Source organism: Triturus cristatus, chromosome 3_2, assembly GCF_964204655.1.
Source record: "Triturus cristatus chromosome 3_2, aTriCri1.1, whole genome shotgun sequence".
NCBI lineage: Eukaryota > Metazoa > Chordata > Amphibia > Caudata > Salamandridae > Triturus > Triturus cristatus.
The window spans coordinates 500714383-500729300 of record NC_140584.1 but is presented as its reverse complement, the minus strand read 5'-3'; the positions used below and the strand labels follow the sequence as shown (position 1 = coordinate 500729300).

The 14918-nt window shown below is 50.1% G+C and overlaps 1 protein-coding gene across 1 annotated transcript in view; it reads right to left on the bottom strand.

Moving 5' to 3' along the window:
• The window catches only part of LOC146857617 (uncharacterized), a 191376-nt gene that overhangs the window by 132946 nt on the left and 43512 nt on the right, over window positions 1–14918 (bottom strand). Inside the window, exon 3 of the mRNA XM_085646835.1 lies at window positions 5321–5521. Coding sequence (XP_085502961.1) covers window positions 5321–5521 — 201 coding nt within the window. The remainder of the gene's footprint in view (window positions 1–5320; window positions 5522–14918) is intronic.

The window sequence follows — 14918 nt, the reverse complement described above, 5'->3', positions numbered from 1 at the left end:
CCGCGCTGACCTGGGGAAAACTAATGAGAGAGTAAAATCATTGGACCAAAAAACCACTAGCCTCACGGGGGACGTCTCTGATATGCAAATAGAGGTCCGCACGCTGAGGACTACCAACGACCTCATTGCCCGCAAGATGGAGGATTTTGAAGGCCGGGCGAGGCGCAATAACGTGCGCATAGTTGGCGTTCCGGAGAAATCGGAGGAGCAATCGGCGGACCTGTTTGTCGAGGACTTGGTGCTTAACCATCTGGCGCCTAAGGGCCTCAGCAAGTTCTTTGCGGTCGAGCGGGCCCACCGAGTCCCGGGCGGGAGGCCCAAGGTGGGAGCCCCCCCGAGACCGATCATCGCTAGGATCTTCAACTTCAGGGACCGCGATGCCATTCTGCAGGCGTCACGGGGGTCCGGACCGGTTACTTTCCAGAACACTGCAGTGAGTTTTTATCCTGACTTCACCCAGGCGGTGCAGAAGCAACGGCAGAGTTTCCTGGGGGTTAAGAGGAGGCTACGTGAGAGGGGCCTGAAGTATGCCATGCTCTTCCCAGCCAAGTTGCGCGTCGAATACGAAGAACGAACCTTTTTCTTTGACTTGCCAGACGAGGTTGGGGAATGGCTCGACACATTGCCTCAGCGGCGGACTAGCGGGGATCATGCTGGCAGAGCGGAAGGAGGCCATGTCGCAAAAGAGTGAGGACTCTGGTGATCGACCATTCTGGTCGAGCTCGGGACAGTGGTTCGCTGATTTGTTTAAATTGCTAGCTATTGTCCGGGGGTGGCGAGGGCGCAATGGGATCCTTTTCCTCCTACGGGGTTTCTTCTTGTAGATTAGCTTCTGCTAGGGCGACAGGCACACTGCAAGTTGGGGGGGCTTTTAGGCTTATGCAGGGGTGCAGGGTGGGGGGTGGTTTGGGCATGTTGGAGTGTTTGTTGTTGTTTTTCGTTTTGCAAGGTATCGCAATGCAAGTCTCGTGTGCTGCTCTCGGGGATGGGCGGGGGTCTCCTGCCAGTTTGTGATGGGGGGTAGGGGTTTGAATATACTTAGTTAGAATGTTAATGGCTTGGGGGATCGTATTAAGCGGGGGATTGTTCTGCAATTTCTGAAGAGGTGCTCTCCTGACATAGTTTTGCTGCAGGAGACGCACCTGATAGGCAACACGTGTCATGCTCTCAATAGAAAGGGTTATAAATTCATTGCCCACTCTGGGTTTTCCTCGGGATCTCGGGGGCAGGAATACTTGTTAGGACCTCGCTGCCGTTGGAGATTGATTCTACTACTGTTGACGAGAGGGGGCGCTTTGCGGCGGCTGCGGGGAGATGGGAGGGCAGGACACTGGTTTTGGTTTCTGTTTATGTCCCTCCAGGCCTGCAGGCCGCCACATTTGCCGACTTGGGGAGGGCCATGTTGGATCTCCCCGAGGGTGTGTTGGTAATGGGTGGTGACTTTAATGCAGTTGGTTCCGGATTACTAGACAGACATCCGCCAAGGGACCCCGGGGGGGCGCAGAGATGGCTCCCAGATTTTACTGATACACTAGGTTTGGTTGACTGCTGGAGGCTGCTGCACCCCGCTCAGCAGCAGTATACTTTTCACTCTGGGGCGCACGGCAGTCTCTCTAGAATAGATTATGTTCTCACCTTGGCTGCCCACGCTTCCTTGGTGTCTGAGGCTAGGCACATGGCCAGGGGCATCTTCGATCACTTGCCGGTGTGGATTAGTATGGATTTTGGCCGTGGAGCGGCAGGTAGGGTTGCCCCTATTAACCCCTGGTATTTCCGTGACCCTAAGACTCGTGGAGCGTTGTTGAAAGCGGTTGATCTTTACTTTTCGGAGAACCTTGGCTCGGTTACCTCCGCGGTGTCTTTGTGGGAAGCGTTTAAAACAGTACTGAGAGGGGAGGCCCTCTCCTTGATAGCGGATGTCAAACGTCGGGGAGATGCGGAGGTGGCGCAGATCGAGGCTGAGATAGTGGCATTAGAGTCTGTCCTGGAAGACGAGGTTACGGCGGAAACACTGCATAAGTTGAGATTAAAACAGTCTGAATATAAAGCACTGGTGACAAATGCGGCTAAGGTTCTTAGCAGGGACCAACAAGGGCGATTGTATGATGTGGGCGACAAGGCTGGGAAATTAATAGCGTGGTTAGACAGGAAAGAACGAGTGAATAGAGTTGTGCCAGAACTACTGATGGATGGCGGGGATATTGTCACTGAACCCGATGGGATAGTCCAGTGTTTCGCGGACCACTTCCGCATGGTCTATACGTCTGTGTCGGACAAGCCGGAGGAAGACTTGCATGAACTGCTGCGAGACATTGCCCTGCCTTGTCTATCCGACGTCGACAGGGAGGACCTTGATGGTGACATCACCGCGGATGAGGTTGCAGTTGCTATCCGCTCGCTACGCCCGGGCAAGGCCTCGGGCCCGAATGGCTTGCCGGTCGAGTTGTATAAACTCAGACGGATAAGATTGCTCCGTATTTGCGAGATATGTTTGTAGAGGCGCGGGAGCATGGGTGTCTTCCATTTGACCAACGTCTGGCGACAATAGTGGTTATACATAAAGATGGCAAGGCCCGGAACAGATGCGGATCGTATAGGCCGATCTCCCTACTCAACGCTGAGCCCAAAATCCTCGCCAAACTGTTGGCTAACCGTCTGATCAGGGTCATTGGGGACTTGATCCACCCGGACCAATCCGGGTTTATCCCACACCGCAACACTGCGTTGAACCTCAGGCGACTTCATGGCGTGCTCGCGAGGGTTGGGACGCTGCGGGAGTCGGCCATTTTGGTGTCACTCGACGCCACGATGGCTTTCGACACTGTGGAATGGCCGTATCTGTGGGCAGCGCTCACAAAATTCGGCTTCGGTCCGGGTTTTATAGGCTGGATTAGGCTACTTTATGAGGAACCTTTGGCTAAAATCGCGGTGAACGGTAGGGCGTCATCTCCGTTCGTGCTTGGGAGGGGCACCCGGCAGGGTTGTCCTCTGTCGCCACTACTGTTCGCTCTCGCCCTCGAGCCGCTGGCGGCATGGATTAGATGGCAGCCAGACATAAGAGGGATCCGATGGTCGCCAGACCACGAGGACCGCATTTCTCTGTATGCAGACGACATCTTGTTATACTTGACCTCGCCTCGGAAATCCCTCATAGTGGTCTGTGACGTTTTGAAGTCTTTTGGTAGTAACTCGGGTCTCGCCATTAACTGGGGAAAGTCGCACCTATATGTTCTCAGTGGGGACACCCCTACCGTCCCGCGGGATTGCTCCATCCAGATCGCCCAGCGGGGCTTTCTGTACTTGGGGATATATATTTCCACAGACCCCTCTGTCCGATACGAGAAGAACCTCCTCCCTCCGCAGTCACGCTTGAGACGGGATGTTGCGGGTTGGAGGCGGCTACCGCTCTCCCTCCTAGGCCGCGCCGCATTGTTTAAAATGATGTCTCTTCCCCGGTTTCTCTACGCCTTACAGAACACCCTAGAGTTAGTTCCTGCCTGTTATTTTCGTGAGGTGGAGAGCCTCCAGCGTTCGCTGTTATGGGACGGTCGACTGCGTATAGCTATAGCAAAGTTGACCCTTCCATGGTATGACGGAGGGATAGCACTCCCTGACATCAGAAGATATTATTGGGCTACCCAATTGGGAGCGATCAACCATGGGGTTTACGGTCCGGCGTTAAACCCAGGGTTTGCTATGGATCGGTGGCTGTTGCGCGGGGGTAATTACCTTAGGGCGCTGTATTCCAAATCATTGGATGGGTCCCTCACAGGACCGACCAAGACGGCAGTGCATGTGTGGAAGGCGGTTATGAACTCGTTGGGCTGGAAGGACAGACTTACCCAGGCTACTCCGCTTTTTGAATCCGATATCCTAGGGAAATTATGGCACACAAAAGGGTTTGAGAAGTGGGACCTAATTGGGATTTCTAGAGTTGGGGATTTGCTGACTAAGGGTAAGGTGAAATCGTTTGAGACGCTGCAGACGGAGTACGAATTAGGGGGTACTGAATACTTTCGATATGCCCAGGTGCGTCACGCTCTGCTATCTGTTCGTGCCGAGGGGGAGGCCGTGCCTGAGTCTTCTCCTTTGGAGGATCGGATTCTGGATGGTCATATGCCGGAGAGTACAATCTCCTTGATTTACAAAAAGCTTGTAAATGTCCGGACCGACCTCCTCCTTGATGTGCGAGAACAATGGACTGGGGATGGTCTCGAACTGGACGATGAGGACTGGCAATACGCCGTCTCCTCTCCGAAGGAGGTTGCGATCCTGGCTAGACTGCGGCTGGTGCAGCTTAAGATACTTCACAGGGTTTATATCACGGGGCCCCGCCTGATTCATATGGGTTTCTCTGACGATGGCTTATGCAAGAGAGGCTGTGGCATGTTGGGCACCTTTCTACACATTATTTGGGAGTGTGGGGAGACCGTAGGTCACGGGTATCGCACTCTTCCCGGAGGCAAGACGATGCCTGTTGAATGTCTGGGGCCCCACCGACTATGATGCCGCTCAGACCCAATGGGTGACTCTGGGGAATATGGTGGCGAAGCGGGATATTGCGCAGCTGTGGGGATCCCAGAGACCTCCCACCTTGGTAACATGGATGGAAAATATGGACTGGGGCATGTTCCGGGAGAAAACGGTGTACAGTGCCCGGGGTCGCCCTAAGAAGTGGCATAAGATATGGGGACAATGGAACCACTATAGGGGAGATATTTGTGTGCCCCCGGTTGCTGAGATGCTCGATGTGCAACTTTCCCCCTAGCTCTACTCCCAACTATATACGTAAACTGTTTATAACCTGGAGTCCGTACCCCTGCTTTCCCCTCGCTTCTTTGGCGTGGTCTACCGCTCCGCTGATGGGAGTGGGACCTCGCCCCAGCTGAGAACTAGCGCATGCTTATTATATGCTTTGCCTTGCTCGTGTTTTTATTTTTTTGGTTTACATTAAAACTAAACCTTTGTTACTCCTGATGTACGGATATGGACCTTCCTACGTATTGTTCCCATCGTGCTGCCGAACCTCCGGGATGTCGGCTGAATAGCTGTGTACCATGTTGACGTAAATAAAGGTTTTAAAAAAAAAATAAAAAAATAAAATAAAAAAAATATGGTACATTAACCTCTGTATTTGAAGGACATAGTTCTATTGTGCCAAAGTTGGAACCCTTTAACAGTTTCCAGAGCAAGTGACTGATTTTCTGAGCCGCTTTATCACCTTCATTAACTAGGACTCTCTTATTCTTATTTATTTATTACATTATGGAGCAACAGTCTTACGTGCATTATATTTTCTTTATTGCAAACCATCAAATACCTGTTTTTTTAACTGTTTGATCTCTTCCTTCAAAGAGCCGTTCTGCAGCAAAGCCTCACCCTCCTGCTCTCGGCATAATTGTGCCTGGATTTCAGACTCATTTTGCCTTCTCTCAGCCTCTGCCCGTGCCTGAGCAGCTTCTTCTGCCATCCTTGAACAGACCATTGCCCGCTGCTGGGAACTGAGCACCTTTTGTTTCAGCTGTAAATAAAAGGTTTTTAAATGTATTTTCATGTTCAGAATTTCCCAGTAGTATGAATGATTTTTTAAAAGGGTACATAACACTTTTTCTTTAGCATCAAACTTATTTTTTCACTACTTTAATCTTGATAGCCGTTTAATGTAACTTTCTTTTCTGATGTTTTCTTAACATTGCCCATAAGTTTCAAAATTTTGGCTGGATTGCATTACTTTAAACTTCAAAGATCAAGTGTAAAACATGGTAGGTAAGAAGGCATCCCCCAAATGTAATGATCAGTATAGCCTTGGGGAACATTAACTGACAATGTCAAAGATGTTTATCACTGAGTTTTAAAAATAAATGCTCGCCACACTACATTAACAATAACTTGAGCCATCTCTATGCATTGATTATACCCTTTCATATTGTATTACTTATAGGATGTTACATGATAGCATTCATAACAAGACTCACGACATGCCTAATGAAATCATTTATGAGAACACTGCATGGTAGAGTGGTAAGTTATAGTTAATGTAGTGTGGCTAGCATGTTGACAACACTGAGTACGGATGTGCGTGATTTACAGTAATTTGAAGGTGGTACATAAATTATAAATTGTAGGTATAACTATAACTTTAGAATTTCTAATATTTGTGCAGTTTACGTTTGGTTTGTATAAAAAGAATAAATAGAACATAAAGAATAAAGTTATAGTAATTTGAAGGAGATGCGTAAATTATACATTTAAGGTAAAACTATAACTGTAGATTTTCTAATGTTTGTATAGAATGAATAAATAAAGATATAGTAGTATTTGAAGGTGGTGCATAAATTATAAATGTAAGGTATAATTATAACGTTAGAATTTCTAGTGTTTTTGTAGTTTAAGTTTGGTTTGTATAGAAAGAATAACTAAAGTTTTCCTAACTATAACTAAGGTGTAACCTTTGGTTTTTTCATTGAATTTGGATGTTTTTAAAATATTTTTTAATATAACAAACTAAATCCATCATTATTTTTCTTTTGTTCAAAAGAGGCTTGGAGTGGCATACAGTAGAATGGAGTAGACTATAGTGGTAGAGTGAATTGGGATAGAGTAGAGTGGCTTAGAGTGGAGTGGCATATAGCAGAGTGGTGTAGAGTGGAGTGGCATAGAGTGGAATAGTGTTGAGTGGAGTAGTGTGGAATAGTGTAGAGTGGAGTGGCATAAAAAGGAGTAACATATAGTGGAGTGGCACAGAGTTGAGTGGAGTGACGTAGAGTGGCATAGAGTTGAGTGGAATATCGTAGAGTAGAAGAGCAAACAGTGGAGGGGCGTAGAGTGGAATAGCGTACAGTGGAGTTGCATTGAGTGGCATAGAGTCGAGTTACATAGAGTGGAATAGAGTAGAGTGGAGTGGCATAGAGTACAGCGACGTGACATAGAGTGGATTAGAGTGGAGTGGCTTAGAGTGGACCTGCGTACAGTAAAGTGGCATATAGGAGAGTGGGGTGACGTAAAGTGGCGTGCCATAGAGCTGAGTGGAGCGGTATAGAGAGGCATAGAACAGAGAGAACTTTTTTAGAGTGTAGTGGTGAGTTGTAGAGTGGAGTGACGTGTCATAGAGTGGTATGGCGTAAGTATTGTTTAAACAGACTTAGCAGGAAAATGGCTAAACGTATGTAGATGACATTTGCCAGGAATATAGATTTTTTTTTTTTTTAACTTTGTTTATTAAAATTTTATGTCATGTCATTACATACATACAAAAAACCATAATCAAGGGCAAGTGGCATTGCAGGTCACAAGTCATAAGAGCATCTGATCGAGTGTAATCGCAGGGGCCAAGTGAACAACCGTACACAGTGTAACATGAGTCTTAACGCTGGTACATAGGGTAGGGACATCAGGCAAAAGGACAATACACAGTATAATCATCTGGTAGAGGCGTGGGGACCCTCGGACAGAGCTCACCTATGCACTACACATCTCTCAAGGCACAACCACATCCCATAGATCTCGTACAAAGAGCACATAAAAACAATCCACGTGATCTGGAATAACGTAGATGAGAGACCCAAAAGGGCCGCCCAGAGATGAGGGGGAGAAAGATGAAGAGAAAACACCGCATCCACACCCATAAGTCCGCAGCAGCTCACCGCCCACCTTGTGCGGGATGTACATCATGAGCACTGGGAGTCGAATCGGCAGCGGCCAGGGGGGGGGCGTCTTCTGTCAGAGCCCCTGGACATTGCAGTAAGTAACTTTGTAATGGTCCCCAGATATCGGCAGGGCGGGACCGGGCAGGGAGTAATTCGGAGTATGTCAGTATCTGCTCTTGGCAATAGACCAGGTCTTTGAGCCACTCCTTAAATTTCGGAGCCCGTCCCCGTCCCTACCGGCAAGCTATACGCCGTTTCGCCAATAGGAGCGCAGTCGTGACAAATTTGCGACTCGCACGCGGAATAGGTTTGGTATGCCCCAGTAACACCTGTACCGGATCAGGTGCGAGGGGCAGGTCTATCATTTGCGAAATGGCAGAGTACACGTGTGTCCAATAGGTCTGAATAGTGGGGCATGTCCAGGATAAGTGCAGGAAGTCCGCCTGGGGGGCATGACATCTCTCGCAATTATCCGAATCTTGCAGCTGGAATTTGTACTTGGTGACCGGTGTGCAGTAGAGACGGTTCAGGAACTTAAAATGGATGATACGGTGTCTACTGCTCGCAGAAATTTGTTCCGTCTGTGTGCAACAGTATGCCCACCTGTCATCACCCAGCTCCAGCCCCAACTCCCGCTCCCACTCCCCACAAGCCCGTGAAGTGTCGAGTGTAGCGTCGGAGCGAACTGCATGATACAGTGTCGAGACCAAATGGGAGGGTGAGGTGGCCTGTAGGAGCCTGTGTAATGGATCCATGATGTCGGGTTCAGTCGGGAATGTCGGCAATATGGCCTTCATTCTATGCCGCAATCTAATGTAGGTAAAAAGCTCCAGAGGGGTAGGCGTGTAACCTTCGAAGAAGTGTTCCCTGTCGCGAAAGAGCCCACCGGAGAACAGATCTCCCCATCTCTGAATTCCCAGCTTGCGAATCAAATCTTGAAACAGTCTCTCTTGGAAAAGGGGAAGTTGCGGGTGATAGGCAATGGGGAGAAGGGGGGAGTACAGGAACGAACTTCCCACTCGCTTTGACAACTCCAGCCACGCCCTCACTGTGCCCTGCAAGGCACTGTAATTGGTAGTGGTATGTGGGAGCACACTATGCAGTAGGCCATGCAGGGGCAAGGGTGCCGCCAGCCAGTCCTCCGCAGCGAGCTGGGGCATAAAAGCGATCGGGTGGAACCAGTAGTACGCATAGTGCGCTTGAGCGCAATGATAGTACAGTTCCAGATTCGGTATATCGAAGCCACCGCGCGAGTATGGAGAGGTCATCACAGCCCACTTCAATCTAGGTCTCCTCCAACCCCACACCAACCGTATCAATTCTGAACGCAAACGAGTGAAAAAATGCCTGCTCGGGGGAAAGGGAATGTTCATAAACAAATACAGAAGCCTGGGAAGCACTACCATCTTAATCAGGGCGGCACGCCCAGCCATCGACAGAGGGAGCGTAATCCAGCGGTCGACACAAGAGGAGACATGCGTCAGTGTCGTACCGTAATTTAACCGCATGAGCTCTTCCCTATCTCGAGAAATCTTAATGCCTAGATACTTGACTTCGGACTCACTCCATTCTATGGGATAGTCGAGCGAAAAGGTCCGAGAGCCATCAGTCAGATGGAAGATCTGGGACTTTGACCAGTTGATTCGTACGCCCGACATCTCCCCGTATGTCAAGAATTCCCGGAGGAGTGGGTTCAGGTTATTTTGAGGGTCCCGCACATACAAAGTAATGTCATCTGCATACAGTGACAGTAATATCTGTCGCTGCTCACAGAACAGCGCTCTGTTTTGATGGCGTTGTCGCAGCCGCGAGGCGAGAGGCTCAAGCGCCAGTGCAAATAAAAGTGGGGAGAGTGGGCACCCCTGCCTGGTCCCTCGGGCAATTCCGAAGGGCTCCGACGTCCTGCCATTGACTAAGACCCTGGCACACGGACCGCCATAAAGAATAGCTATCCATCCCAGGAACACCAGAGGAAAACCCATGTGAGTCAGCACGGCTACCAGATAATCCCACTCCAAAGAGTCGAATGCTTTCGTGGCGTCCAAAAAGACTGCCACCATCTGTAGGCTGGGATCCACATTCTGCAAGATTGCGAATAGCGTGCGTAAGTTGTGCGACGTCGCCCTTCCGGGTATAAAGCCCGATTGATCCGGGAGTACCAGTCCCTCCATGAGGAGCGTCAAACGGTTAGCCAGAGTTTTAGCAAGGATCTTTGCATCGCAATTAAGGAGGGACAAGGGCCGGTATGAGTCCGGGGAAGTTGCCGGTTTACCTGGCTTCAAGAGGGAGGTAATTAGGGCCTCTCTCATAGAAGGGGGAAGCTCCCCCAGCGTATGGGCTTCCTCGAACACCACTTTTAAAATCGGGGCAAGGATATCAATGTAGGATTTATAGAACTCTATCGGGAGACCATCAAGGCCTGGGGCCTTCCCCGAGGACATTTGCATTATGGCCTCCCGGATTTCGTCGATCCCAAGTGGAGCCATTAGGAACCGTCTTTGTGTGTCAGAAAGCCATCCCAATGTAATCTCCCCCAAATATCGGTCCAGCTCCGGCGAGTGTGCATGAGCAGAGGAGTACAGGTCAGTGTAATGGGTAACAAACGTTTGCATTATAGACCGGGTATCTCTGTGGAGTACCCCCGAAGTTCCTTGGATCTCAAGGACATGGTTGTTGAAACGGGGCGGCCGTATTGCCCAAGCCAGGAATTTACCCGGCCGCTCCCCCTCCCCGTACCTGCGAGCCTGAAAGTATTTCCCCCTAAACCGGACCTCTCTATCCGCGGTGTCTTTATAGTCAGACAATAGGTCTCAGAACTTGGCCTGCGCATCAGCATCAGTTTGAAACGTGGGGGCGGTCTCCAGGTCCTTAAGGTTAGCCTCTAGTTTACGAAGGTTGTTACGTAGGTCCCTGAGGACTCCCACCCCCTTCGAAATGCACAGTCCCCTGATTGTGGCCTTAAAGGCCTCCCAAACTACAGCAAAACTGTCCACCGTTCCACCATTTCGTTGAAAGAAGCCCTCAATCTCCTGTGCAATTTCAGACCGAAAGACCTCATCTAGCAGGACAGAAGGCTGCAATCTCCACGACATCGGAGAGCCAGCAAGGTCAACCAATTCTACACCCATCAGGACCGGGGCGTGTTCGGAGTACGTACGTGCAAGGTGTTTTACCCAGCATATCGTGGGAGCAAGTCCCGGGGAGACCAAAAGATAGTCCAATCTCGCCCACGTGGTATGTGCGGCAGACCAATGCGTGCCCTCCATGGTCGCCGGGTGTCTAGAGCGCCATGCGTCCAGCAGATGACGCTCATTAAGGAGGTCGTGAACATATGCCTGCGAGCGAGAGTAATGTTGAGGGCCAGAGTTCGCCCTATCTTTTGTGGGATCAACAGCTATATTAAAATCACCTCCCCACACTAAGTAAGTTGAGCCTATGCTTAAAATCTCCCTCCAGAGCGTCTGGAGGCAATTCGGATCATCAGAGTTGGGACCATAATAACACGCCAGAGTGAGCGTATCCATACCCATGCGTCCCCAGACAACACAATACCTGCCCTCGCTATCTGTTCGTTCACCCAGGTGGACAAAGGGGGTGTGTTTCCTAATGAGGATTGCGACTCCACGTGAGTAGGTGGAATAGGAGGAGAAGGCACGGTGTATGGCCCACCGCGATGCAAACAGTGATGTCCTGGAGGGGTCCAGGTGCGTCTCCTGAAGGAAAGCCACGCCTATGTGATGTCTATCCAGGTACTCCAGGATCTGTCTACGCTTTCTAGGGTCTCCCAAACCCCTCACATTCCAGGTCAGGAAATTAAGCTGCCCAGTAAAGTCCCTACTTGTCCGCGGATCACCCATGGGGAACAAGAAGCCTCAGATACAGCAACGCAATGTAACCACCGCCCCCCGAATTATGTGAAATAGACAATGCAAACACCACCACATGCCAATTGACACTAACAATCACAAAAAATTCCCAACTCCTCCCCCCTCCCCCCACCCACAGCAGCATCCCAATCATGCCATCTGGATAATCCCCCTCCCCCCCACCCCAAAACCAAACCCCTCTATAGCCGGTGCCACAAGGGATCAACATGCAAACTTAAAGACAATGGGGTAATACCCTTTGGAGGACAGTCTAGGTGGAGACACTGTATCCCCTTGAACCATAGGAGCGCGCCCAGCCAAAGACCGAGCCCTCTCCATGGACAAAGGGCGCCCAGCGAAATGAGAAGTCCTGAGAGTCAGGCGCGCGCTAGGTGGGTGCAGGACTCTGGTTACATCCCCTTACTAATAGTGCAGCCAGGCCTATGAGTCCTCATACCATGTTCCGTGGCGGCATACACTTGCACCAGCTTACCAACTGTCGAGCATCTGCCCCGGATGCAACAGGACGACGACTCGGCGCCGTCACTCCGAGGCCGGCGAGGATGGGCAGTCCAGTTCGCGCTTCTTGACACGTTTCAGAAACTCCTCTGCTTGTTGGGGTTTAGTGCAGAAGATCTGTTTCCCCTGGTGGGTGATGCGCAAACGAGCTGGATAGAGTAGCGCATAGTCAATTTGAGCAGCTCGCAACTTTTGTTTGACCTGTACGAATTTCTTCCGCTCCTCCTGGACCACTGGAGTGAAGTCTGGGAATATGGTAAAGGCAGTGCCGTCGTATGATAGGGTCTTCTTCTCCCTCGCCGTCCGAAGTGCCGCATCCCGGTCCCGGAAGTTCAGCAAGCGGGCGATGATAGGGCGGGGGGGGGGCCCCCGGCGGCGGCCTCGGGCCAGTGATCTGTGCGCCCTCTCGACAATGAACTGAGGAGATAGGGAGTCAGTGCCCACCACCGCTCGCACTAGACCCTCCACATAGTCCTCCATCTTGCCCGTGTGGGTCGACTCTGGTATGCCAATTAAGCGAATATTATTCCTCCGACTACGCGCCTCCAATTCCTCATTCTTGGCCGCTATTACGTGGAGGACTTTGTCCATGCGCGCCACAGTGTCAGACAATTGTGATGTGCGATCCTCGGAATCAGAAATACGCCGCTCCGTCTCTGAGAGGCGTTCTCCATGACTGTCCACCATGTGTACAATCGAGTCCATACGTGACTGCATAGAGTCCATTTTATCTACTATGGTCGCTAGACTTTGCCGCATATCCAGCAGTATGGATTTGACATCATCCCCCGGCTGGGCGTCCACCGGCGCCGATCCCCCCGCACCGGCCTCCGGCTGGGACCTGGCGGTCTTTTTCGCCTCAAAGGTGAGGCGGGGCGGACGGCTGTCTGGCTTCCCCATGATGACACCGTCAAGCAGTCCGCAGCAGGAACAAGGATACGGCCGGACAGACCGGAGTGCAGGGTATTCCGCGAGGAGAAGAAACCAAGGGGGGACACAGCTCCGCAGGGGTCTGGACGTAGGCACACGGTAACCCCTACAATAGCGCAGTCAGGTCCCCTCCACCAGCAGCGAATGGTCACGCCAGGGACAGGCCCCCGCATCAGGAATCGTCCGCGACCACCCGGGCCCGCCACACACCTCCACAGCAGACCGCCCGCTACAGGGGCATCAGGGGCGACCCCTCTCCGCAGGAATATAGATTTTGAGGTGGAAAGGTTCCTTTTTGTTAGTAGATTTAAATCGGTTCAGTAGTGCTAAAGTTATAAAGCACAAAAACTTAGTTACATATTGTGCCGCGCTATACAGAGGTAATTTCACGGTATAAAGCGGTACCTCAATGACAAAACAGGATATGATTAGGTAATGAAAGCCCTTACAAAATTAAAAGGCGGCCATATTCTTTAGGCCGATTCCGATGACCGGAGTCTTTCCGACATCGGTTGGGAACTGGAACCGAATGACCTCCTGACGTCCGTTCCAGCCCAGCAAGTAGGATGTGACTGAACCCTCTTCGGTCACAACCCTATTCTTTACAATGGGAGCATGCATTCCGAACAGAATGCATGCTCTCATTGGAAACAGCAGAGGTGCAGTTCATCCCTGCACCCCATGGCAGGCACCCTAAGGTACCTGCCACCGGGTGCAGGGATTAACAGGGGGCACCATAGGTGCCCCATAGGAAGCCATTCAGAGGCGTTGCACCGATGTGGGCCCTGCTGGGGGACCCCAAAGTAGGATTCCCACAGCCTTTCTGTGTTGGAGTGGCCGGCCGAAGGATTGATGGAGGCTTTCCCAGCTGGGCTCTCCGAGCCCGTCGAAAGCTATTCGGAAATCCAGTTCAGATTCCTTTCTGACCGACCCTATCAAAACTGATTGGTCGGAAAGGAATCAGAACAGGCAATTTCGATGCGGTCGGAGCCGTTTCCGGCCACATCGGAATTGGCTCCTTAGTGTGCGTGGAAATGTGGTGTATCACTTTATTATAAGTTCGTTGGAAGGAATGTAGCAGTTTTGGTAAGTCTGTAAAGTCATGGAAAAGTAGTTTTATTACTTCATATATTAAAAAAAAAAAAAGTTTACAGAGTACCGTGCTACTACCTAAAAAGTAACACTGTAGTTTCAGAAAATAAAAAATAATCAAAAACATAAAAAATATATATATATACGCTGCATTACACTATATTTTCCCTAAAGCCCAGAACACAGACTAGGGCCCTGATTATGACCAGCGTCGGTGTTCGGTAGAACACCGCCAAGTCAGGCTTATCCTTCTCCTACCTCGCTGCGAAGACCTGGAACGCCTTGCCTCCGCACCTCAGGCAATCACCATCGCTGCCGCAATTCAGGAAGGACCTCAAGTCTTAGCTCCTCGATTAAACCACAGATCCAACCCCTCCCACGCAGTACCTTGAGACCCATAAGGTAAGATCATTTTATTGTACAGTTAATTAAAACTCACAATTTTAAAAGAAAAATCCCATTGAGACATTACAAGTTAAAAAAAGTAAAAGGCTGGATGAAAACCATTATCTCAATTTACACTTTACCATTTAAAATCCAATCTTTCAACTGCTATGCGTTAAGAAGAGGTCGAATTGAGTCTCAGTGTTATTGTCTATTCAACCCTTTTGCAATGGATATAAATATAAACAAAGGACCTATGCTTCAGACTCTCAGTTCAAACCTTTTAACGTATATAAAAGCGTAGATAAAGTGCTTGTGCTTCAAAAGTGCAATCGTTATTGTCTATTAAAGTGCACAGTCAGGTTCAGCCAGCTATCTTCTGTTCTGCTGTCGCTTTTGACAAGAGCTGAAGGGCCCGATTCACAGAACTAACTTAAGACAAAATCCTAAACTTACTACCATTTTCGTATTCACAGAAGGT